Source organism: Panthera pardus, unplaced genomic scaffold (assembly GCF_024362965.1).
Source record: "Panthera pardus isolate Hobbes unplaced genomic scaffold, ASM2436296v1 HiC_scaffold_20, whole genome shotgun sequence".
NCBI classification, from domain to species: domain Eukaryota; kingdom Metazoa; phylum Chordata; class Mammalia; order Carnivora; family Felidae; genus Panthera; species Panthera pardus.
The window spans coordinates 93,187,322-93,212,395 of record NW_026526766.1 but is presented as its reverse complement, the minus strand read 5'-3'; the positions used below and the strand labels follow the sequence as shown (position 1 = coordinate 93,212,395).

General features: G+C 59.9%; 1 protein-coding gene across 5 annotated transcripts in view; it reads left to right on the top strand.

Annotated features, from left to right (window-relative positions):
* The window catches only part of EXD3 (exonuclease 3'-5' domain containing 3), an 80,764-nt gene that overhangs the window by 51,851 nt on the left and 3,839 nt on the right, over positions 1-25,074 (top strand). For all 5 annotated transcript variants that reach the window (XM_053908604.1, XM_053908603.1, XM_053908602.1 and 2 more), the window contains 5 exons: positions 434-596; positions 678-844; positions 1,310-1,471; positions 11,926-11,979; positions 12,216-12,347. In XM_053908604.1, the coding sequence (XP_053764579.1) occupies positions 434-596; positions 678-844; positions 1,310-1,471; positions 11,926-11,979; positions 12,216-12,347 (678 nt within the window). The remainder of the gene's footprint in view (positions 1-433; positions 597-677; positions 845-1,309; positions 1,472-11,925; positions 11,980-12,215; positions 12,348-25,074) is intronic.

The window sequence follows — 25,074 nt, the reverse complement described above, 5'->3', positions numbered from 1 at the left end:
GGGGGCCCTCCTTTCTCTGCTGAGCCGCCTGCACAGCGATGCCCTGCGCCAGCTGGGGTTCTTCGCCATGGGCTGGCGGGTGTCCGTGTGCCAGGATGAGCTCATGACCTCAGAGCACCTTTGTGTTGGCCCCAGGTCACCAGGCCCTGCCGAGGAGGGAGAGTGACCACGTGTCCCCACACTTTCCCCAGAACCAGCCCTGCTTTGGGCCCCTCTGAGTTCTCAGCACACGCCCTTGGGGGCTAAGATGTCATCCCCAGAGCTGACCTGAGGCCCCCCCGCGCAGCCTGCCTCGGCCACCCACGCCCTCCCTTCCACGCACTGGCGGCTCTGGAGGGCGAGGGCCTTCCCCAGGGCAGGGCCGCCTGGCACCGTGGTGGCCATCCTTCCTCCCGCACAGGCCGCTCACCCCTGAGGGGCTCTGTCTTGGCAGATGCGGGTGGTGAACATGCCAGCTGGAGGCATGTGTGAGGCCAGGGGGCTGCGGGGCCTCAGCCTCCTGGTGCAGCAGGTCCTGGGCAAGCCCCTCGACAAGACGCAGCAGCTCTCTAACTGGGATCGGCGGCCGCTGAGCGAGGGGCAGCTGGTTTACGCAGGTGCACACCCCTACTTCCCCCACACCCCACACCCCTGTGCCCCCCACACTGGAGGCTGAGGCCGACCCATGCCAACCCCAGCTGCTGACGCCTACTGCCTGCTGGAGGTGCACCAGGCGCTGAGCAGAGAGCCTGCCAGCTTCTCCCTGTCTGAGGACCTGGCCAGGAGCCTGCAGCCAGGGTGCAGTGAGAGACCGGGGGCCCCGGAGCCGCCCCGCCTGCAGGAGGCCTCAGCCCTGCCTTGGCAGGTGGGTGAAGCCCCCCAGGACCCCTTCATTAGAGTTCTCAGGGAGGAGGACCAGACGGGGAAGGAGGCCTGGGAGGGGAGCAGAGCCCCGTCAGCGTCCTGGAGGAGGGGGGTTCCCATCGCTCTCCTGTCAGCGGGCTTGACGTGCTCCCACCAAGGTCCAGGGCGGTGTCTCGCGTGGACCGTGTGGCTCCCGAGCCCCGAGCCCCGAGCCCCGCTGCATCGTACACAGAGCCCCCACCCCAGGAAACGTGTGGAGGCCCTGCCTGGGCCCGGTGCGAGCGATCTCGCATCATTTTGTTAATGTGTTCGTCTGCTGTTTTCTGCATGGAGGCCATACTGCTCGCGATCCTCTTTCTAGAGGCTGAGAAAGAGCTGGCCACTCGGCCCGCAGGGCGCTCACTCCCCACAGAGTCCGGGGCGGGGCAGGGGGGGCTGCAGGCCTCTGAGCAGGGCCGTGTTGCAGGTGCCTGTGGCCGAGCGCGAGGACGCCGCTCCAGAGGTCCCGGCCAGGGCCTTCCGCGTGGTGTGCGACAACATGCTGCAGGGGCTGGCAAGGAGCCTCCGCTGCTTGGGCGCGGACGTGCGCGTGCTGGGCACCAACGAGGACCACCGAAGGGCAGCTGAGGTGAGCGTGGCGGGGCTTCGTGCCCACCCAGCTGGGGCTCGGGGCCCCTCTCTCCCCCTGTCCGCCGGGAGCAGGGGCTGTGTCTCAAGCTGCCGTGGTGCCCCTGCTGCATAGACCCAGCCCCGGGGCAGAGGGCAGGGCTTCCCTGGCCTGTCAGGGACACTGTCTCCAAGGACAGCGATGTTTGTGGCTGCCGGGCACCTGGGGTCTGCCGGCGGGAGCCCTCTCAGCTCCTGCAGGAGTGGGCCTGACCCAGGCAGACCCCGGTGGTCTCGCCCCCACCTCCACCCCGTTGTCCTGTGGCCCCTGGAAACACCACACAGGAAGGAGCTCCGCTCTCAGCTGTGGCAGGAGCCTGCCTGTGAGGACACCAGCCCCCGGGGCCATGGAGAAATCCTGAGCTGGGGTCTTGGAATTCAGGGGCTTGCACTTGGATGGAAATCTTTTCCACGGGTTCATGGTGATAAAACTCAACACACAACTCACCCGTCAGAGCGTATAGTTCAGTGGCTTTTTGTACATCCGCAGTGTTGTGGGACCAGAACCACAACTGTCACCCCCCCCAGCCCCGCCCCTGGCCCCTGGCCATCCCGTGTCTGTCCCCGGGGGGTCTGGCCATCCCGTGTCTGGCCCCTGGCCCCTGGCCATCCCGTGTCTGTCCCCGGGGGGCGGGGGAGGCTGTTCTGGAGTCTGGCTGTGCTCACTCGGCACGTTTTCCGGGTTCATCTATGTTCTTGTATGTGCCGTTGCTTCCTTCCTTTCTACGACCAAATAGTGTCCTGTTGTGTGAATGGATGGTCACCTGGGCTGCTCCCGGTCACGCTGCTGTAGGGGAGCACGAACATGACTGTAATGTAGTTTTCCGTTAATCGTGGTTTCTTTTGTGCCTTTGCAAACGTCCTTCTGGGAACGGGTTCCCAGGCTCACTGGATGGCTGGCTGCAGCACGGAGCCCGTGGCGGCCCTGAGACGGCAGAGCACTGGGATCTGTCTGTGGCCCGGGAGCCCCAGAGCAAGCAGCCACCGTGGTTGCCTGTATATCACGTACTGGGTCCGGGCAGGGCCGGCCATTCGTGGCTCAGCCCCCCGACACATCCAGCACTTGTGGGTGGCTATTCTTGGTGTCACCCCCCCCACCCCCCAACAATGAGGAAGCTGAGGCCAGAAGAATGGAGCCTGCCCCAGGCTGCCTGCCCCTGCCGTTCGTGAGGGGTTGGTGGCGCTCTCCCCCATCTCTGGCCCCTCATCGGCCACTTCTCCCAGGGGCCTGTCCTGGCATTGGCCCTGGCCACCGTCCCTGTAGAAAACACCTGTTTCCCAGCTACGGCTGCTTTTAGCCTGTGGGGTGCCAAGACCAAGGTGGCCAGCCTGCCTTCTCGGGGCCTCCAGACCAGACGTCATCGGTCAAGGAATTCATGAGCCAGGAGGGCGGTGTCTTCCCACCAGCCCCCCAGAGAGCGTGTGATCGCCAGCAAATGGGAGACAGGGTTTGGTTCCCGTGTTCCTTAAACACCCGTGTTATACCTGTGCTTTTTTATATTGTGTGACAAAAGGGATTTAAAGATGTAATTTACTAATCAACTTGCAATCAGTCCGTAATCAAGAGAGTATTTCGAATCACTCAGGTGGGCCCAGCATCGTCACATGAGCCCTTCCGAGCAGAAACAGGAGGGAGGAGTCGGAGTCAAGGCACAGGGTGGTGTTGCCCGGTGGGCCTGCCCCCACCCCCAGAGCCCGGCCGCAACCCAGCTTCTGCCGAGTGGTGCTTGGGGGAAACGTTCCGGCCGCGCAAGAGAGGGAGCGCAGGTCCTGGTGGCAGAGCGTGTGGCGCCGCCGGAACAGACGGATGGACGGACGTGGAAGGAGCTTGGCAATCAAGGGCGGTTTGGGGCACCAGGGGAGAAGCCTGGCCGGCCTTGGCAGACCGAGGGCGGAAGGCGTTGAAGGTCACGAGACAGAAGCAGGGTCCGCTCAGTGCTGCTGGGCCGGCCGGGGCTGGGATGTTCAGACCTAAAAACACACCAGCTTCAGTCGAGAGGAGATGCCCGGCCCACCCTGGCGAAGGCAGCATTTGTGGGTGGTCCTTCTCCGTGGTGCAAACCTGTGGACAGAGGTGTGAGCCAGACCCGGACCCTGCCCTGGTGTCGTACTTGCCGTGGACTGCTGTCAGCCATCCAGTTTCCAAAGTCCCTTTGACTCATTTCTGCCCAGCAGGCCTTTTGTTCAAAGCTGTGACTGGATTCTGCATTTTCAGGGCCTCCAGAGTAGGAAGCTTCACGCCCCTTTGCTTGTCTGCTGCCAGAAACGCTCTGGGCGGTGATGGTCTCGCGGGGGCAGGGCCTCGGGCACTTTCCAGAGCGAGCTGCTGGGTCCCTTGGCTGCTCTCCGTCCTCCTCCGTGGACCTTTCCGGACCGTGTATTTCCGCATCAGAACTCCCACGAGGGAACTGTGTGTTCTGTATGCGGGCAGTTGTCCTCGAGGTCCCGCCTCCTGTACCGCTCATCTCGTGTGCTGCTAGTGCACGGACAAGCTCGTTCTTGGAGGGAAACGAGGCTCTGCTGCTGAGGGCCCCGGGGCACGAGGGGCGTCCTCCCTGCAGGCAGGCGGGGTGCTCGCAGAGAACGGGGCGCCGTGTCCTGCGCTGGTCAGGCAGGCCCCCAGACCTGAGGCCCCCATGCAGGTGCTCAGGGCACATCCCGGGGCCTCCTGCTGCTTCTCGTCAAGTGGGAGAGGACAGGGTCAGCTGGGAGAAGGTCTCTTCAGCAAAGAGGAGCCAGACTGGGTGACGGGGGGGGGGGGGGGGGGCGGGCTTCTCAGTCTGGTGGGACCGTGAAAGATGCTAAAATCAAGTGATTGATTTCCAAAGGGTGGCCGAGGGGAGGCCAGGTGCCATGGAGAAGAGGTCAGAGTTTGAGTTTACAAAAGGCTATGGAGGGCCGTGAGGGCATGAGGGTGCCCACCAAGCCCGAGTCCTCAGGGAAGGACTTCCCTCGGCAGAAGCCGGAATTTGAGGAGAAAGCCCACCCACCGGTGACAGCTCTGGGCTGTGCCTGTGGTGTCCTGCCGCTCATGACCCGCCCCCGATGGGCCACCCGGTGGACTTCGGGTGCACCTGGCCAGCCACATGAGCGAGAGCCAGTTCCTTGTTTATGCCTCTGACTGGTGCTGCTTCTCCGGGCGACCGTAGCTCCTACAGACGCTGGTGCCAGATGTGGTTCCAGAGCACAGCCTTCAGGAGGGGTCCTCTGAGTGGGGCCCGGGGCTTCCAACTCGGTGCTCTAATCTGGCAACCTTAAAAGGCAGTGTCTCCCGCAGGAGACAGGTCGCTGGTAATCCGTGGCATCACGTGGCAAAAGGCACTCAAAATCTTGCCTGCCCTGGATATCCTTACCAAATACCTACGGAAGAAGAGACTGGTGAACGCCTCAGGACGTTTTAGTCAAAGTAACCAGCGCGTGGAATCAGCCAGACAAAGTGGCAAAGGGAAGGAGTGGGCGTGGGCCTCACGCTTCGTGTTCACAGCCCGCACCGGGGACTGCAGAGCTTCCGTATCTGCCCAGGAGAAGCCGCAGGCCTGAGATTGCGGGACAGCAGAGCCAGGGTCTGCGCCTCTGGACGGGCAAGTGGGAACAAGCCAAGTTCACCACTGGCACCAAGCTGTCCTCGCCCGTCCTGTCGGTGTGAAGTCCTGTATGGTGTATTTTAATTCGCCGATCTCTGGTTACCGACCAAGCTGTGTTCACCAGCTGCTGCCGCCTCCAGCTCTACGACGTGCTCAGTGAGGAAGTCGGTGGAGCGGGCCTGACGCCGTCCTTCGAGAGGCCCGCGCAGAAGCGCTCGGCCGGCAAACCGTTCCCTCGCTGATACGGCACTTTCCTGAAATGCTGAAGGTGGCTCACCGTGCCTGCAGCGTCCACACAGCGTGTGTTCTGTGTGGACCCCCCCCCGCCCCCCGTCTCTCTGGGAGTCGGCAGTTTGGGCGTAGGCCAGGCCGAGGTGCCCGTGTACCCGGCCCCAGTACAGCCCCTGCGGCTTTGCCTGACAGCCAGCTCTCCCTGCTGCGTGCCCCTGCTGCTGGGTGCACCCCGTGCCTCTAGCCCCTCGCCCGTGTGCCTTTTCACGTGTTCGTTTTGCTTCATGTCCTTGCCCCAGAATCAGTCTTTGCCGTCAACGAGAACACATACGAGTCCTTCTAGTGAGCCAGTGAGCCTGGGGGGTTTGGGGACCCTGCCCTGGAAAGGTCTCCCCTGTCTCCATCCCTCTGGCTTTGCTCTTCACCTCGGCGGGAGGTGGGGTGAGCCCAGCCCCTCGGGTAAAGCCTGGAACTGCACTGACGGCCGGTCAGGTGAGGGGAGGGAGGCGGCCTCCCACCTCTCTGCCCCGGCCCTCTCCACTAAGGCCCACTGCCTCGCTCGGCAGAGCTCACCCAGGAACTTGGCGGTTTTGCCAAGAATTGACCTCACACCCAGAAGCCTGCTGAGAGTCTCCTCGGTTCTGCTGAGCCGGCAGTCAGGTCTCGGGGCCTCCTGCGGACTCACCGCCTACGGACCGCTGTCCTTCCTCCCTCTCCGATCCTTTCAGCCTCAGTTTCTGCCCCTTTCCTATCCTTCGCTCACTTGCGCAGAAGCGGTAGCCTCTTGGCCCCGCGCCCTCCAAGGCCCAGGGGCTGTTTCAGCACGAAGCCGATGTCCAGCTGCCCTCCCGTCACGAAGGAGATGGGGATCTGCCGAAAGCCGCCTCTGCAGCAACCGAGACAACCTCCGTGGTTGGACCTGTCCTGGCCCAGCTTGTGACCCTTTCCTATACCGCTGGCCTTGGGTTGAAGGTCTTAGTTGGGAAGTTTGGGTCCCCCCAGGAACACGTCTGACACAGCACTGCTCCTGCCATCGCCCTCTTTTCTGGCCTCGTAAACACGTGGAGGCGCTTTCCCTCTTTCTGCACCTTGGAGTCATATTTGAATTCTCTTCTCCTCCAATGTTGGCTGACTTCCTGCGAGGCTTCCGGGCCTGACGTGTTAGGGGAAGGGGTTTCTAGAGCTGATTCTTTCTTAGTTAATAATTATAGGACTGTTTAGTTGTCTGCATCTTCTTGGGTCACTTTTGGTAATTAATCTTTTTCTGGAGCGTGTCCCTCCCGCCCCGTGTCCCAGATCCACACCGTCGTTGGTGTTCTCTGCGTGAGTCCCGCCGTGTCTGCAGCGTTCACGCTTCCGGTCTCACCGTCGGGCACTCGCGCTCCTCCGTTTCCCTTGATCTTACAGACATTTGTTAACTTAATGAGTCTTTTCGAAGTACTGGTATCTGCTTTGTTGATCCTTTCTATCTCATTCTTGTTTTCTGTCTCATTGACTTCTATTCTTATCTTTATAGTTTCCTTCCTTTTGCTTTCTTGGGGTTACTTCCAAGTGGGGTGCCCCTTAGCTCCTTAACTTTCAGCCTTTTGAATTTGATGATGTAAACATTCAAGACCATACATTTTTTCTTCAAGTACTGTTTCCACTGCATTCCATCAGTTTTGATGTGTAGTACTTTTCTTATTCTATAGTTGTAATAATTTTTGAGTGCCTGTTACAATTACTTATTTGACTCAAGAGTTCTCTAGAAACTATTTTCTAATTTCAGAAAGCTTGGAGTTTTAGAGCTTTATAGTTCTCTTTTTTAAATGGATTTCTAACCTAACCGAATAGTAATCAAGGAGCATCATCTATATAGTGCTAATTTAGATGTTTGTGAAGACTTGCCTTTTATAGCCAAGTAGACGATCTTTTTAATCAATGTTCCATGTGGGTTTTTGTTTTTAATGTTTTTTTTAACATTTATTCATTTTGGAGAGAGAGAACAGAGCATGAGCCAGGGAGGGGCAGAGAGAGAGGGAGACACAGAATCAGTCTCCAGGCTCTGAGCTGTCAGCACAGAGCCCGACACGGGGCCCTAACTCACTGACCGTGAGATCATGACCTGAGCCAAAGTCTGACACTCAACTGACTGAGCCACCCAGGCACCCCCCCATGTGGGTTTTAAAATGATACATATTCTCCTCTAATCATGCTCATTTCTCTCTCTCTCTCTCTCTCTCTCTCTCTCTCTCTCATACATACACATACTCAGTAGATCAAACTGAATTAATGTATTTCTCAAATCATCTGTACCTCAATTATTTTTCTGCTTAATTCTCTGTACTGAAGTCTCCTATGATGGTGGGTTCATCAAATTCTTCTTGTAGTTGTGTCAGCATTTGCTTTATATGTTTTTAAATTATGTTATTAGGTGCATATGCATATAATTTTTAGACTTCTTATATCTTCTTGTTTGAAATCTTTTACAATTATTACCTAATAATAAACCTCTTTGGCTCTAGTAATGCTCTTTGCCATAAAGTCTATTTTAACTAATATTGACGTCATTTCTCCAGTATTCTTTGGTTAGTATTTGTATATCATTCCTAGTCCTTTTACTTTCAACCTTCCTTTACTCTTGTAGCCTAGGTGTATTATATGAGTTTCTTATAAGATGCTTCTAGCTAAATGTGAAAAAAAAATCTAGTCTGACAATCTTTGCTTTTTAAATTATTAGGTTAGTCTGTGTGCGTTTAATGTAATTGCTAATACCCTGTGGGTTCAGTTGTGCTCCCCTAACTTCTGTTTTCTGTTGCTTCTACTTCTGTTCTTTTTTCCCTTTGTTTCTTAACATTCTTTTAGCTTTTCACCCTTGTTCTATTTTTCTGTTAGTTTGAAAGTTATAAATTCCATTTCTTATTTATTTGGGGGGGGGGGATGCAGAGAGAGGAGAGAGAGAATCCTAAGCAGGCTCCACGATGTCGGCGCAGAGCCCAACATGGGGATCCAAGCCACGAACCGTGAGATCGTGACCTGAGCCAAAGTCACAAGTCAGACGCTCACCAGCGGAGCCACCCAGGTGCCCCTATAAGTTATATTTCTGTTCTTTTAGAGATTATGCTAGAAATTTTAACATTTATATCTGAGTTAACGTTGTCTAGAGTTAAAGTTAATACGAGGATCTTAGATCAAGTCAGTTTTCTCCCTCCCAACTTACCTGTTGTTATTTTCCAATATTTTAACACAATGTGGTTTTTCTTGATTCTACTAATTAGACGTCATGTTTATTTTGTGTATTTGATGGCTCGTAGAGTTTATGCTGTGTGCATGTGCCCTTGTACAACAGAACTTGCTCCAAGAAAAAGCAAGCTCTTTCTTGCTAAAAGAACTTCTTTTACTACATCATTTCACTGGGGCTATTTTTCCCTGAAAAATCTCTATGTCTTCTCTCTCCTGAAAGAGAGTGTTCTGGGTTTATAACTATAGTTTGACAAACTTTGAAAATAGCCCATTGTTTCTTGGTGTCCATCGTTGCTGTTGAGATGTTTGTCATCAGTACTTGGTCATTTCTTTTTTTTCTTTTCTTCTTTTTTTTTAGGCTTATTTATTTTTGAGAAAGCATGAGCGGGGGAGGGGCAGAGAGAGGGGGAGACACAGAATCAGGCTCCAGGCTCTGAGCTGTCAGCACAGAGCCCAACCTGGGGCTTGAACTCACGGACCGTGAGATCATGACCTGAGCCGAAGTCGGACACTCAACCGACAGAGCCACCGGGCGCCCCTATGCTTGGTCATTTCCGTATACCTTGTCTGTATATTTTTTCTTAACTTTCCATTCATTTGCTTCTTTCTTCATATTTACTTCAGTTGTGTTTGTTTATTTTGTTTTTTATTCATCACACAGACGTATGTTTGTTATCACTACAAGGTAACCACTCGCTCTATTGCTTTTTTTCTTCTTTTTTGGGGTAAAATATACAAAACATTGATCATTTTAACCATTCTTTTTTTTTTTTTTTTTTTTAATTTTTTTTTTCAACGTTTTTTATTTATTTTTGGGACAGAGAGAGACAGAGCATGAACGGGGGAGGGTCAGAGAGAGAGGGAGACACAGAATCGGAAACAGGCTCCAGGCTCCGAGCCATCAGCCCAGAGCCCAACGCGGGGCTCGAACTCACATACCGCGAGATCGTGACCTGGCTGAAGTCGGACGCTTAACCGACTGTGCCACCCAGGCGCCCCTTTTTTAACCATTCTTAAGTGTACAGTTTAGTAACATTAAGGACTCATAGTGTTGTGTAACCATCACCACTATCTAGCTCCAGAAATTTTTCATCATCCTAAAGAAAGGCTTTGTACCCATTAAACATTCTCCATCCCCCTCCCCCAGCCCCTGGGACCCACCATTCTAGTTTCTTCCTCTATGAGTTTGATTTTTCTGAATACCTGATACACGCAGAATCGTACAGTATTTGTCCTTTTGTGTCTGGGTGATTTCACGGAGCAGAATGTCTTCAGGGTTCATCCACATTGTAGCGTGTTGGACTTTCCTTCCTTCTTAAAGCTGAATAAATTCCAGCGTGTGCGCGTGTGTGTATGTGTGTGTGCGTGTGCACGTGCGCCCACTCACCTGGACGCTTGGGTCCTTTCCACCTTCTGGCTGTTGTGAGTAATGCCAGTGCGCACCTTTCTGTCCACGTACCTGTTCAAGTTTCCGCTTCCGGTTCCTGTGTGACTATGCCTAGAAGCGGGATTGCTGGATCGTATGATGATTCTACGTGTAACTTTTTGAGACACTGCCATACCGTTTTCCGTGGTGAATATACCATTTTATGACAACCAGCCACGCATGAGGGCTCCAACCTCTCTACATCCTCACTACCACTTATTTCCCCTAATGGGTGTGAAGTCGTATCTCGTCGTTTGCATTTGCATTTCTCTAACGATTAAAGATGTTGAGTGTCTTCTCATGTGCTTGTTGGCCATCTGCACGTCTTCTTTGGAGAAATGTCTATTTAAGCCCCTGGGCCATTTTTAATTGGGTTATTTGCTTTTTTGTTGCTGACTTGTAGGAGTTCTTTATACATTCTGGATATTAATCCCAGAGCCGATACATGATTTGCAAATATCTTCACTCACTCTTCACTTTCTCGATAGTGTCCTATGATGTACAAGTGTTAAATTTCCATGAAGTCCAATTTTTCTGTTTTTAATTTTGTTGGCCTTGCTTTTGGTGCCATATCCAAGAAATCATTGCCAAATACAATGCCATGGCATTTCCCACACCACGTTTTCTTTTAAGATTTTTAGTTTTTAGTTTTCTTTTAGTTTTAGGGACACCTGCACGACTCAGTCGGTTAAGCATCCAACTCTTGGTTTCAGCTCAGGTCGTGATCTCATGGTTTGTGAGTTCGACCCCCGTATCGGGCTCCGCAGCTGGCACCGTGGAGCCTGCTTGGGATTCTCTCCCTCTCTCCACACCCCCTCTCGATCCCTCCCCTGCTCATGCTGTCTCTCTCTCTCTCTCAAAATAAATAAATGAACTTAAAAAAAGAGATTTTTATAGTTTTAACTCTTACATTTTTGTGTTGGCCCCTTGCATACTTCAGAGATCACTAGGGATTGTTTAGAATGTGCCGAACCCATCAATATCGCCGTGTTTGACGTCTCTGTGCATTGCTGCTGTCACCTCATTGATGGGTGCCCTGCCCCCCTGGGGCATGTGAGAGCTTTCCTTGGGTCCTCAGTCCTTTTCACGTGACACTTGTGGACTTTGATGACTTCTTTGCTTTCTGACATGGCGAGATGTGCCCGCCTCACTGTGTGCATTTTCTGCCTCAGACCTGGAGTCAGCTAGTTCTCCAAAAAAAGCCCGATTCCCTTTCCACCTGTTTGGAAACCAGTCTGGGCACAGGCTGCTCCTGGCTACATGGTTGTTCTCATTTGGAGGCCTTTGTGGTAGACAGAGTGATGAAATGCTTTTCAATGTGTGTGCACACACAGGCACCCACGTGCACACGCACGTGTGAAATTCGTACCGAAGCTCCCGTCAGGCCTGAAGCCGCGGTGCCACCTCCCTGGTTCCCACGCTCACCCTTCCTTCTCCCACCCGGACCCAGCTCAGCACCAGCGTCGGCCATCTGTCTTTGGCACAGTTGGCAGCGAGCGTTTCGAGGGACGCCGCCAGAGTCAGCACCAGCGACTGGACCGCTGCCCGGCTTCTTCGCCCTGGCCGCTAGCAGGCAGCCTGGAGCTGCGCCGTCAGTTCGCCGCGCTTTCAGGGCGCTTGGAAGACTTCTTTCTCTGCAGTTCATTGGTCTCGCCATCTTTGGATTTTGAGAGATTGCTTTTTTTATTTCAAATTTTGTTTGCAATTATGTAAAATGTTTGCATGATTTTAAGAGCCGATCTGCACAATGAGGCAGCGGACCGGGACTCTGCTGGCCACGCAGGCCCCAGGCGGGCAGCCTGGGGGCCGGGGGCGGGGGGGGGTGTGGGTGGGCGGGGGGGGTGTGGGTGGGCGGTGGTGGCAACAGAGGCCAGACAGGGCAGAGGCAGGGGCAGAAATAGCCCTTGTCCTGGAACCAGCCTGCCCCTCACCTGTCCCTCTGCCTCCCCACAGGTTGCCAGGCAGGAGGGAAGGATCATCTTGACGTCGGGGCTGCCGTACCACAAGGTGGGGGCCCTGAAGATGGCTCATCTTTCCAAGGGAGCCTCAGCCTGGCCCTTGGGCCACCGCCCTCGGGGTCTGCTCGCTGCGGGGGCTAGTGGGAGTGGGGGCTGACGGCTGTCCCACTTGGGGGGACAAGCTGGGGGGGAGGAGCCCTTGGCCCCGGAGCCCAGGGAGGGGAGGTGGGCCTGGAGAGGCTCTGGGTCCTGTGCCCACAGCTCAGCGGCTGCGCTTCCGTGCAGCTCCGGGCCCAGGTCGGGGCTGGGCGCTGCCTCTGGGTGGACTGCTCCCTCAAGGCCCGTCAGCAGGCCAAGGCCGTGCTCAGGCATTTCAACGTTCGGGTCACCCACGCAGACATCTTCAGCCGCTGCCAGGTGAGTCCCACCTGCCCCCGGCCTGCCTTGGGCCAGTGTGTGAGCCCCAGGGCTGTCAGGAAGCCACTGCTGTGACAGGAGACCCGGCGTGTCTCTGGCTGGTGGCAAGACAGCAGAGGTCATGTGCTTTAGCGTTTGTGCCCTTCCAAGCGGCCGCCGCTGCCCCATCTGGGGCAGATGGGCGCCACTGGGTCCATTCTAACGTCTAGAAAGGTCTGGGTCGGGAAAGCCATGTCTAGGGTTAAGATCAGAGAGGGGTCAGAGGCCTGGGTCCTGTCTGCCAATTCGGACCAGGGAGGGGGCGCCCTCCTCTCCCTTCTCTGCCGGCCTGGGTGCACCAAGTCCTAGCCCCCATATCCGGCTTAGGGGGAGGTGGTGCAGGCCGGGGCGTGGCTGCACTGCGGCATGGGGTCCCCACAGGGCACAGTCCTAGTGCACCTCAGTGGCTCCTGGTGCAGAGTGCTGGCTATTCCCGGACTATTTGGAGTTGGGGCCATGATGAAGCTCTGTGAGGAGCACCTCTCCAAGCCCAGTTGTTTGGTGGACACTGGGCCTCACCTCTGCAGCGCAGGGGGGTAGGGGTCAGGGTCTCCAGCCAGGCTCATGGGACATCATCCCACCTTGGTGTGTCTGTGTCTGGAGATGGGGCACCCTGAGGGCAGGCGTGCAGCCGAGTGTGGGAGACAGGAGGGAGGGAGGCCCTTCTTCAGGTCCTGGATCCCCCTCCACCCAGCTTCAGGTACAGCCTGTGCAGACCCCGGGCCCCCGGCCCTTCCAGAAATGACTGTGGTCATCCCAGTGGCGGGAAGTGCACCGCGGGGCCTTTTCCTTCAGTGAGCTCTGGCAGGACAGGAACCTTGTCTGCGGCCTCTCTTTGTCTGTGCTCAAGCCGACAAGTGTTGTAAAGACCCCAGGACGTCCGGGATGCCTGGGAGGCATTTTAATGAGCTTTTCAGAGCCTCTGCTGCTAAGTTTTCTTGAGAAAACAGGAAGTTGGGTAGCTGGGAGGAAACCCCCACCCGTGCCCCGGGAAGCCTCATGCTGGGGAGCAGGCTGACCTCCTTCAGGCCCGCGAGGGCACCGAGGGCAGCCGCACACAGAAGAGTGTCCACGGCCCCACCTGCCCCTCCGCCCTGGGCAGTTGTAGAGCCCCCCTGCCCTGCCAGGTGCGAGGGGCGGGATGCAGAACGTGCCCCGGGGAGGTGGGGTGGGTGCAGTATGGAGCCAGTTCAAAGGCTGGGAGGCAGAGTTGCACCAGCCCTGATAGGGGACCAGCAAGTGCCCTGGCCAGAGAGGGCAGCTCTTCAGCACCCCAGGACAGAAGACAACCCACCGGGGGGACGCTGTCCGGGGGCACAGAGGTGCTAAGACCTATTCTGGCTGCAGCGGGTAGCGGGGGGGAGGGAGCCCAGGTGAGAGGTGGCATCTGTAGCAGGTGAGGAGTGGGCTCGGGTTTCAGGCTTTGCCCCTGGCCAGCAGGGAGGGAAGGTGCTGGGTCTGGGCTCCCTGGGGTCTTGGTCTGGAGGCCCACGCATCAGGCCCTCTAGGTTGGGGACGGGCATGGGGAAGGGGAAGCCTCGGCTCGGGAGCTCTGCCCAGCACTGTCCTTATTTGAGGTATATATGCATTCCGCCAAGACTAGTTGGGGAGGAGGACAGACAGGGTCCACGACTTGGTGCCATGTGACTGCACTGGCCAAGAAGCAGAGGGCAGCCACCCCAGGCTCGGGGGGGTGGGGGGGGGTGGGAGGGGGCGTCCCAGGCAGAGACCCCTGTGTGTGGCTGCAGTCAGGGGCTGGCTGACAGGCAGCAGGCAGGAGCACAGGTGTAGGGCTGCATGTGGACGCCCGATGGGCCTTTGTCAAGAAAGGGCCTGGAGAGCTTCTGGTTCCAAGGCTGGCCAGTGGCCTCCAGCTGAGCTCAGCTCCAAAAGAAAGTGTGCTGGGTGTGCCCCAGGGCAGGACCCTCCCTGGGTGGCAGATAACTGTGTGGGAGGGTCCAGGAATGTGCACAAGGAGCCTGAAAGGCCAACTCTATGGAGCCAAGTGGGCAGAGAAAGGGGTTTCTGAGAAGCTAGGATTTCTAAATTTGGAACCGGCCGTGGTCACCACAGAGACATCTGGGGAAGCGGTGGGAGGACTAAGCTTACTCTGTGTCAGTGAGCTGGTAGTATTAATGCTTGGGCCTGAGGCCGGGGTCCCCACGCATGTTCTCAGACCAAATACCCGGTCATTGTGAGCACAGGTCTGGGCAGGCCTCCGGCCACATTCCCACCCAGAGCTCCTGGAGCCCCTCCGCCACGGCATTCCCAGCTGAACCCCAGGAGCTCAGCCTGAGAGACAGCCAGGAACGCCCAACCACCCCATCCTGCACACTGGCCACCCCTACTCCCCACCCAGTGCCCCGCTGTACTCAGGGCCAGGCAAGGTAGATGGGTGGCAAGCACTGAGAAGCCCCGAAGAGGTGCCCCACAGACGTTCCCGGGCGATGGCCCAAAGCTCAGTGAAGCCACTAGGCTGGCTCCACGTGGCCCCACGGGCTAGACCGGCTTTCGAGCCGGTCTGGACATGAGAAAGTGCCTGCCGCTGACCAGCAGGGAGCGGCACACTCAGGACTGACCCAGGGAGGGCCTCTGTCCTCAGGGCCCCGCCCTGTGCTCCAGTGGGGCCTGCGCACCCTGGACGCTGGCTCAGAGCCCCTGCCGCCCGGCCCAGGCTGGAGCTGGCTGTCTCCCTGGAGACCCCCCACTGCCAGGCTGACTTTCCGTTTTCTTTTCCTTCCTTATGCTATTTTAGTGCCATTCCCAGAGGGAAAACCCACTTGACACACAGGCATTCCCAGAGTGAGCCTGGCCACTCTCTGGGCCGGTGCATCAGGGTCCAAGGCGGGAAGCAAGTCAGAATGGGAGAGGGCTGGTCCAGGCCTGGGCTAGGTGCCCGGCCAGGGGTCCGTGGCCGTGCCCCACCCTAGTGCCCAGCACCTGCCTCCAAGCTGTGTTGACACTCGGCGTGTGCCTTGGGCACAGGGTCCCCTTTCTGGGGCGTCTGCACACGAGGACAGGGAGCCACGTGGTGGAGGCCAGAGGTGGGCAGGGGGGCTCGGGTGAGGGGGCGGTGGGTCTCCTGTGGCGGGCAGGGTCACGGACCCCTGAAAATGGCCACCTGGGCCTGGGATCGTCCGTCAGGAACATCCGCCAAATGGATGTTCCCAGTGCCGTCCGCTATGGGAAAATATTTTATCAAAGAGATTGGAGTTAAAAAAAAAAAAAAAGCGTCAGCAGGAACCCCTGACATGGCCCAAGTGTAATGTCTATTTTTACTGTCCCTCTGGTCCCCCTCCGCTATGGTGGGGAGCAGGCTGTGGTCCCCGTGTGCAAGTGGGGCGTGTCCTAGGAGTCAGTGACGTTGGCCTCCGGAAGCGGGCACCCGGGAGGAGAGGCCACTGCAGGACGGTGACCCCGCCCTGGGGAGCTCCCAGGCAGTGCTGGCCACAGGGTCCCCAGGAGACGGAGGGTGTTGGGCCAGAGAGGAGCCTGCAGCTAGAAGAGGTCGGGCCTCAGGCTACAGGCTCACAGACACCCAGGACACAACAGGGCTGGGCGGGGGGCCCCCGGGGTGGAGGTGGACACCGGCCCAGACTGATCTCTGGCAGGGGACGGATGCAAGCAGAGGGCTCCCCTGGCCTGGGGATGTGAGGGGGACTGCAGGCAGCCACCTCCCAGCACCCATGCCCAGAACCTGGGGCAGCGGGGACACCTGTGCCCAGCCCATTCCTGCAGACCCTCCCTCTTTCCTGACGACCAGACTAGGAACCGACAGGAAGAGGGGCAGTGGCCGCTGACCCCGCCCCTCCCCAGCCTTTGTGTCCCGTGGCCCCCAGCCCTGTTCCCACACTCCGTGCCCCCAGGGTCACACAGGCACAAAGGCTGCAGGAGGGGTGGCCACCACCCTGCACAGGGAGAGACCCTGGCCCGCCGGCTCCTAGGCGGCAGGGGGAGCAGCGGGGGGCTCTGGGGGAGGATGGGTTGGGGGCAGCTGGCGTCGGGTTTCCGTGCCGACATGGGGCCTCAAGGACAGTGGGGTCCACCAGGCAGGTTTTGGCAGGGATTAAGGCCAGTGCGCCCCCAGCCTTAGGATGCTAGCCAGGGTGATGTCCCAGTGCGGTCCCTGGGGGCTGACAGCAGGGTGGGCCCAGGCCCCACAGCCTGCAGGGCCACCCCCCTGTCCTGCCTCCCTTCCAGAAAAGCCCTGGTCCTCGGCCAGAGCCCAGCTTCAGTTCCCACCAGATGGTCCTGGGGACTAAGGGCCCGGGCCCAATGGCCTGCCCTCCCCCCCCCCAGTTTCTGGTGGCTCCAATCTGACCCCAGCCGCTTTAGGAAGGGCCCTGGCACTCCTGGGTCGCACCCCTGGCCCTGGCCCGTCCAGCAGTCAGCACTGCCTGCTTCATCTCCACGAGACCCTCATCCTCCACGGCTACACAAGTGGCACCTGTGCCACCCCACGAAGTGGCCTGGGCTGAGAGGAGGCCCTAGGGCCAGTCCTGTGCTCATGGCCTTGAGACCTGCCAGGGCGCCTCTGGGCCAGTGTCCGGGAGGGTTGATGTGTGAGTCCCCCCAGCCCAGCTCACGCCAGGCGCCCAGCCGGGTACCCAGCCCCTCTCTCCTTCACACATCAGTCTGTGTGGGCTGTGCTCCAAGACCCGGCCGTCGGCGATCACGTGCTTCTTAATGGGCCTTCCCTGCAGCGATCTGGAGGCCCATCTGGATGGGGCTTCTCTGGCTGGACCCCCGGAATGTTGATGGAAAAGTGAGCCCACGTCCTGTCCACTTTCAGAAGGGGTGACAGGCTGGCCTGGCTACGCTGTGAGGGGACCACACTGGACACAGGGCCACGGGGTACACGTGCTCACCCAGTGTCCACAGGTGCGTGGACACTCAGCATGCAGGTGGACTGTTGTGGCCTGGACAGACGCATCCATGGCCCCGAGTCAGGCCAGTGTGCCCTGGGCCTGAGGAGCTGGTGCAGGCCAAAGACAGACCCCTGGGAGTCTGGGGCGAGGACGGTGGGGAGGTTCCCTCAGGCAGGACAGTGCAGGCCTAGCCATCTGGGCCAGGGCGTCCCTCCGCTGGTCAGCTGGTGGTCACATGTACCAGAGGATGGGCCAGGCACAGCTGGCCGCCGGGGGCACCCCCAGTGCTGTCGTCTTGGGCCTGCGGCCAGTTAGGACACCTTGGACAGTAAAACAACACCTGGCGCCCACGACACACTGTCTGGGGGTGCGGTCGTGTCTCTGAGGACCTAGGTCCTTCCCCCTCTCCGCTCCACACCTCCACACCCGCTGCACAGCCCCCAGCCACGGAGCTGTCCAGAACCACTGGCCAGACATGGCCGAGGACCGGGCTCTGAAGAAATGGAGGGAGGGCAGAGCCCCTGGTGACCAGCTGGGCCTCCGGGCTGGAGAGCAGAACAGCCCCACACGGGCCGAGGGAGCCTGGGGCTCAGGGACTGAGGCACACCGAGGCCGCACACAGCCAGCTTCGGGGTTACCGGCAGGCTGAGACAGACACCCTGCCCCTGGTGTCGGCACACCGCAGCCTGCGGCTAAATCGTGTGAAATTCACATCTCAGCATCCGCAAATAGTTGTCTTGGCAGCAGCCCTGCCTGTGTGTCCTTACACTGCCCACAGCTGCTTTCTCAGGGACCCAACGGCCCTTCCAGAGGACTGACCCTTGCCTAGGGGCCTGGCTGGCATCTGACCGTGGAGGCGGGCACTCTTCTTCCTTTTGAACGATTGCCAGCCCCAAAGCAGAAGTGGGGCCCAAGAGCCAGGGGGCAGTGAGCTGCGTGGTGGGTGGCCATGGGCCTGGATGGGGACGGCAGGCCTGAGAGCACGGACCCACTGTCCACTCAACCCTAGATACAGAAAGAAAGGCCTGGCTGGCCTCAGGGGTGTAAAGCCAGCAGCAGCCAGCCCCCCTTGGGGCTGCAGGGAGAGGAGGCCATGGGCAGCCATGGATTGGGTCTGGGGAGGGCCCACGGGTGGTAAAACAGGGTCTGCCAGGCAGGGACCAACGGCTGGATGGCCGGTGCAGCAGGGCGCTGGGGGGGCGGGGGGGGGGGGGCGGGGAGGGGGGGCAGGAACATCCATGAGTCACCCGCACTGCCCCCCCCCCTCCTCCCGCCCAGCCTCTCTTCCCTCCCTGGCTGGGGCTGGGGAGTGGCGCATATCCCCTCCTCCCTCTCTCCCAGGGGGCCCTACTCACTGCCCACTGTGAGAGGAGCACATTCAGGACAAGTGTAGACCCCAGAGGTCACTGAGGGCAGATGGGGCGTCCGAGGCAGAGCAGCATGCCTGGAGGGCCCTCTGCTCTGGCAGGATGGGGGCTGGGTGTGACCCCAGCCAGCCAGGGACAGGGAGGGGCCTTGGAAGAGTAACCCCACAAAGGGAGACAGGCCTGCTCGGCCAAGCCCGAACTCCTCCCTTGAGGTGGGAGAGTAGGTGGTGCAGGGTCCTTCAGGGAAGTGGGGGGAGTCAGGCTCCAGCAAGGACTGCTGCTTCCTCCCCTCATCTTGGAAAACGCATTTCAAGGCATAGGTGTGGTGGAAGGAGCTGCCTCTCTTAGCCTGACTCAGTGGCCCTGGGAAGAGGCAGGGAGGAGAGGGCCAGGGGACCCCTGCCCTGTCTCAGCCCCCACTCAGGCTGGCTCCCCACAGTGCTGGGCCCATCATACTGTGGCCCCCTGGGCACCTGATCTCCCACCCTCCCCACTTGGTCCACCAAGCCCCAGGTTGTCTGTCACTTCCTCCAGGAAGGCCTCCAGGCCCCCAGCCCAATCTCTAGAGCATCACCACTCTTTGGAGGAGTACTTTGGGGGCTCCTCTCTCCCTTGGCTGGGAACACAGTAGGGCAGGCCTGCTGTGAGTGAAAGGCAGGCCCCACAGACATTCAGACAGCTTCAGACCCCAGGCTTCAGGGCTCCAGTTCCCTTCCAGGCCGCTGCCTGCTGTCTGAGGGCTTGGCTCCACTTGTCTGTTGAAGGGGGACAACCAGAGCTGATCCCGGCTGGCACAGCCTCGGGGCCCCTCCCCAACTTCCTTAGCCTGCCCCCCACCCCCCCACCCCGCGCCCGTTGCCTCCCTTGGCCCTAGGTGGGAGGGGTACCCCAGCCCCCCTGGCCCCGGGTCCTGGCGCGGGAAGGCAGGCGCAACCGTTTGCTTTTGAATCTCGGCCGGGTGTCCTGAGTGGCCCTTTCAAAGGCCGGCCGGGGGCGGGGGCCGTTCCCAGGCGCGCCCCGCCCTCCCCGCCCGCCCCTCCTCCCGCTTTCCCACGCGGCCCGGCCGCCGGCTGGTTCTCACGGCCCGCTGCCCCTCCCCCGTCTGGGAACGGGCCGCGCTGCGCCCGTCGCGCTGGGGTGCCCGGGAGCCCCAGGATGGGGGGGGGGGGTGCGCCTGGCGGGGGGGTTACTGGAGGGGGTGCCGCCTAGGGGTTGCTGAGGTCGCCAAAGGGAGGCAGACAGCACCCCACACACGGGGCCTGAGGCCAGATTGTATTGGATTTAACCTAGGGCAGGTGCTCTCTGGCCCCCCACGCCTCGTGGAGCCACCCAGGGGGCCCTGGCCAACCCTGCCTTGTGAGTGGGGACAAAAGCACTCACTCCTCATTAGGGTCTCCCTGACCGGGAGCAGGTTCTGGGGCCTCGGTTCCTCCTGATACCCTGCAGAGACTAGGTCACTGGTTTTAGGAAGTACAAATACAGACCCCGCAGAAAATAGTGAATACCTTCTCACATAGAACTGTAATCCCATCCCACACTTGATCTGAAATTCGCATTCAGGGCCCAAATTCTCGCTGGCTGCCTGAGGGGGCCTGTGACTGTGTCCTATCAGGGTTGAGGAAGCAGGGCAGGACTTGACTACCAGTCTGGGCCCCCTGGCTCACCTTGGCTTGCCTCCATGAAGGTCAGCCCCGGCCCACCCAAGTGAGCCGGAACAAGGGGGTCCATTCCACCCAGCTTCAGATAGCCTGGGCTGGAGTCGGCCCCACTGCCCCCACGAGGGGGTCTGCACGGGGGTCCCCAGTGGGCCCTGGGCTATGGTTGGTGCAGCTGGAGGAGGAGTTTTTCAGAAGCCCGGGCACCCAGGGTGGGGAGTGGATGCCAAGTAGGAGGCCCACCTGCCCGTCCTATGTGTGGCCACTGCCCAGGGCTCCAGCCTGCAAGCCCCAGAGGGGCCTGGAGGAAGGGCTGTGACCCTCCCGAGTCTCCCCGGCCAGGGTACACCTAGGCGGGGCAGGGCTTCCTGCTCGGGCAGGCTCTGGCTGTCACGCATGCTGTGCCCCTCTGCCCATTCCACCCACCACCCTTTTCCCCCCTCCCTCGCCATCAGAGAGACCAGCCATGTGCTGCTGCAAGTTCAGGGGTATCCACCCCCAGCCGTGGCTATTGGGGCCCTCACTGTGAGCTGTCAGCCCGCCCTCACCCACTGCAGGCATGAGGGCAGCTCTGGAGCTGGGGGGTCCACTCCCAGGGAGTCCAGCAGGCCCTCCCGTCCCTGTAGCAGGAGGTGGGCCCGGCAGGAGGCTGGCGGGGAGGGTGTCTGGCTCCAGGCGCCAGCCGTACGTCTGCCTTTGAGGCCAAGGCCCCAGTCGCGGGGTGCTGGCCTCAGAAGGCTGCACAAGATGGCATCAGCCTGAGCCTGTGCCCCATGAGCCGGTCACCAGCCGGGAAGGTCCCAGATGCCATTGTCCCCTCCACACCTGCTGGGGGAGGTGGATGTTCAGGTCTCCTGCCACTGAAAATAGAGGCCCCCGGGAGCACCCCTCCTGCACTCCCTGGCGAGGTGCACACAAGCCCCTGTCTACAGACTGCTCATACACAGACACACTCCCAGGATCAGGGGACATGTGAAGTGACTCGCCCTGACACACCCCGTCACACAGGTCCCTCATCCACACCTTGGAACACCCAGTCACACTCACTCCTGTTCATGCCTCTGTGCTGCTCACATGCACACACACCCTCAGTGCTCTTGCACCCTTCATGCCGGAATGCTTATGAGAGAGACACCTGCAGGGCGCCAGCTTCACACACGGGCCCAGTCATAGCCCCTCGGGGACTCCTGCACCCCACACGCCCCAGTGCCAGTGGCTCCTGACCCCCTAGGGAACCCACACAATGCTGACTGTGCCCAGGCCCTGCTGTGTCTGTGGAGACACTGTCCTGAGCCTACAAAGGGATGGGCCCATGGGAACTGGCCTTCCCGGGCCTGGGGACAGGGCTGGCGCTGGAGCACGGCCCCTGTAGGGCTGCTGTCCCGGGTCATAGACATCCAGGTTGGAGGCCACCGGCAGGAGGGCCTGCTCCACAGACAGAAGAGCACCAGGGTTGGGTTTGAAAACCTTCCCATGCAGGCCTGCAGGCCTGTGCATCAGCCCCAGCCACGTGCTCCTTGCAGGGCCTGGGTCCTGGCCCTTCTGTCCAGCGTTCGCCCCAGGCCAGCAGGATGGGGTCACATCTCACAGATGCCCTGCGGACCAGCTGCAGGGAGGGGGCTCCGTCCTCCTGGCCCCTTGTCCCATCTCCTCTGGGCAATCAGACAACACCCTGTGCCGGGGGCCAACAGGGTCTTCATGGGCAAAGCTGGCTGATGTGCTTGTCTTGGAGGAGGGCCCCAGCCCCAGCAGTCGTGCTCCGCTCCAGGGCCACATCACCTTTGGGGGCAGATGGCTCAGGGCCCCACGAGGTGCTGCCCGGACGGTGTGGGAGAGTGAGGTGTGGAGCAGACCCAGGCCTCACCGCTTCCTCTGGGGCTTTGTTCCCGCCCCGTCCGGGCAAGGTGTCAGGCCAGTGGCCTTTCATCCCAGCCCTCTGGCCCTGCACCCGGCGCCATTTGTTAGGGTGGCCCTGGGGGCGGTCACGGTGGATGAGCCAGCCTGGGGAGGCCTCAGGACAGCAAGTGTGGACTGTAGGGGGAGGTGGCGCTTGGCAGGGACCAAATGGGCAGAAAGCACCCTGGGAACAGGGATGCTGGTGTCCTGAAGTTGAGACCCTCCAGGGCTCCCACTACCCTGACCGGAGCATCCGAGACGCTGGCCGTGTGTAGATGTGCTCGGGAAGGTGCCGGAAACCATTCTCAGTGCCACGTTGGCTTTTCCCACCAGGCGGTGGGACGAAGTGCTGTTTCTTTTCTTCTGCTTTTTTATGCTTCGCTCTTGTTCCAATTTGCTCTAAATGAGCAAGAAATAGCCCATTACTCTAGAACATGCCACAGCTTCTGAGCCCAGCCCCCACCCGCCCTGCCTGTGGGTCAGAAATCCCCAAACATGGCCTTCCAGGGCCTGGGCTCCAGAATGACTCCCCCCTCCCCCACTGGGGGTGGGGGCTGCAGGAGTCTGGCAGGGCCCCCGCTTGGAGCCTGGACCGCACTTGCCGTCAGGCAGGAGTGAGGTTTCTACAAGCCTGCCCCTTGCTCAGAAGGAGGGCACCCAAGTGGCCTGGGCCCACTTCCCGGCTGGAGCCTAAAACTCTCAGCGGTGCCTAGTGCCTACCGAGCTGGGGAAGCAGGGTGGTGTGAACTCCCCAGGCAGCCAGCCTGTGGTGCGGAGCTCAGGTCATGGACCTGGCTGCTGGCTGGGCAGGAGGCCCCACTCACATCCTTCTTAGGGCGGGGGTTCCTTCTCTGGGCTCCCAGCCTAGGCAGGCCCTGCACCCTTACGAACACGTGTTCTCTTACGTACCCCCTGCCCGGTGAGTCCCAGGTATGGCTTCTATCCCGCCCTCCTCTCTCCCTCACACCCACCCCCCATTTGCTGAGGCCTGGGGCTCAAGGCTGATGGGGGCCCAAGGGTGTTTACAAGCAACCAACAGGGCTGTGCTGTCCTGGGCCCAGGGAGGGCTGGTTGCCTCTGGAGAGGAACGTGTACAAGGGCCCCTCCGAGCTGCCTGCTGGCCCTGCCCAGCCCGTTCTGTGGCCCTGGCTGGGGCGTGCCCCTCTGCACTCTACACCTGTGTGCCAGCTGTCCGCTGGTTGTGCACAGCAGACACCTGCAGGCATGCTGACCAGGGTTGTGTGTGTGTGGGTGGCCCTGCACCCAGGGCAGGTGGGAACACAGACGTTTCCAGGGACGCAGACTTCAGGACAGATGCTGCCACCTTGCCTGTTGCGCAGCTCTTGGTTCTGCTGGCCACGACCACTCCTTGGGTGAGTGTGACTGCGAATCCTGGGCTCAGACCTGAGAGGAGGCCCCGCCCTTGGGCATGGCCCCTCAAAGCCCCCCAGCTCCCCCCTGCCAAGTCTTAGCCTCAGTGGAACGGGCAGGTGTCCCAAGTGCCTGCTATAGCCTCTTGTCACACCCCCAAGAAGCCCAGAAAACAGAGCCTCCTGGAGAAGTGGCCAAAGCAGTCCTCTCCTGCCCTCCCCAGGCCCCAGGGAGGGGCAAGGGGCTGCAGAGGGTGGGCCAAAAGGTCAAGTCTGCCTAACTCCCGGTCTGTGGGCCCCAGCAGTCCTGATGACCAGTCACTGCTGGCGGCCCAGCCCCTGGGAGGCAACCTCCCCCTTGTGGGCTCAGGTCTCTGGCCGAGACAGTCCCCAGGCCGACAGAGTGCCCTGAGTTGGGACAGCACGGCAAGTGGGTGTTGGCTCCAAGCAGCTGTAAGAGCTGTGGGGACCGGGCACGCAGGTGGACTCCTGGGACCGGGAAGCCATGAGCCTTCCCAGCCCCTCCAGCCCCCGACTCACCTGGCCTTTCCCGCCCAGCCAGGCTCTGGGGCTGGAGGCCCTCCCCGCCCTCAGACTCCCAGACTGAATGGGGGTACACAGAGACCAGGCTGGACTCACAAGACCGTACCACCCAGCCCCTGTCCAGGGCCCTCCCCGGGACCCCCACTGCAGTCTGTCCAGGCCCACTGGCATCCCAAGGCTCGGGTTCGTGTGTCCCCCAAGGGGGAGTGGGCATGGCCCAGACACCACCTGCACATACCCCCTCTCCTAAGGGTCAGCGTGAGGACCCCGGTGTGGGGTCCTCGCTAGCCGAGGGCCCTGTAAGCAAGTTACTCAGCCCCTCAGAAGCCCCCTTTCTTCATAATGAAAGGCAATGTCTCCCCCTTTGGTGTCAGGAAGGGACCTCTGCTGGACTGGCACCTAGCCCATGACCAGGCCTGTGCTGGGCCATGGGCCCCAAAGAGCAGGGCCTCAGCCTTGTGTGAGGCAGGTGGACCTTGCAGGGGACGGGGACAGGAGACACAGGGAGCCGCTAGGTGCTGGTCCTTCCTGCAGATGGGGAGCACAGGCAGAGAGGGGGTGAGCATGTAGAACCGGCTTTTCCAGCTGGGGGTGGGGGTGGGACAGGGCCTCCCAGGGCCTATGGGGTGACGGCAGGGCCCAGCAGTGGGCAGCAGCCGTGGGAAAAGCAGCACCGGTGGTTCCCGAGGGTGGGGCCAGGTCCTTGTGGATGGCACCGGTGGTTTGTCTTCGTGCCGTGACTCAGCGTGAGCTGGCAGTCCCGCCCAGGTGTGTGCATCAGGCCCAGGTCCTGGGAAGGCTCCCACCCCCTCCCACTAATGCAGCATCCCTCTCACACCTACAGGCTCCGTCCCCTGGGGGGGCCTGGGTAGCGGGGGAGGAGGGCGAACGCGGTTCTCTGTGGTGGGCAGCCCAAGGCAGCGACCACCCTTTCCCCAGCTGGACCTGGAGTGACCACAGGCTAGACCTGCGGCCAGGGCTCCACCTGC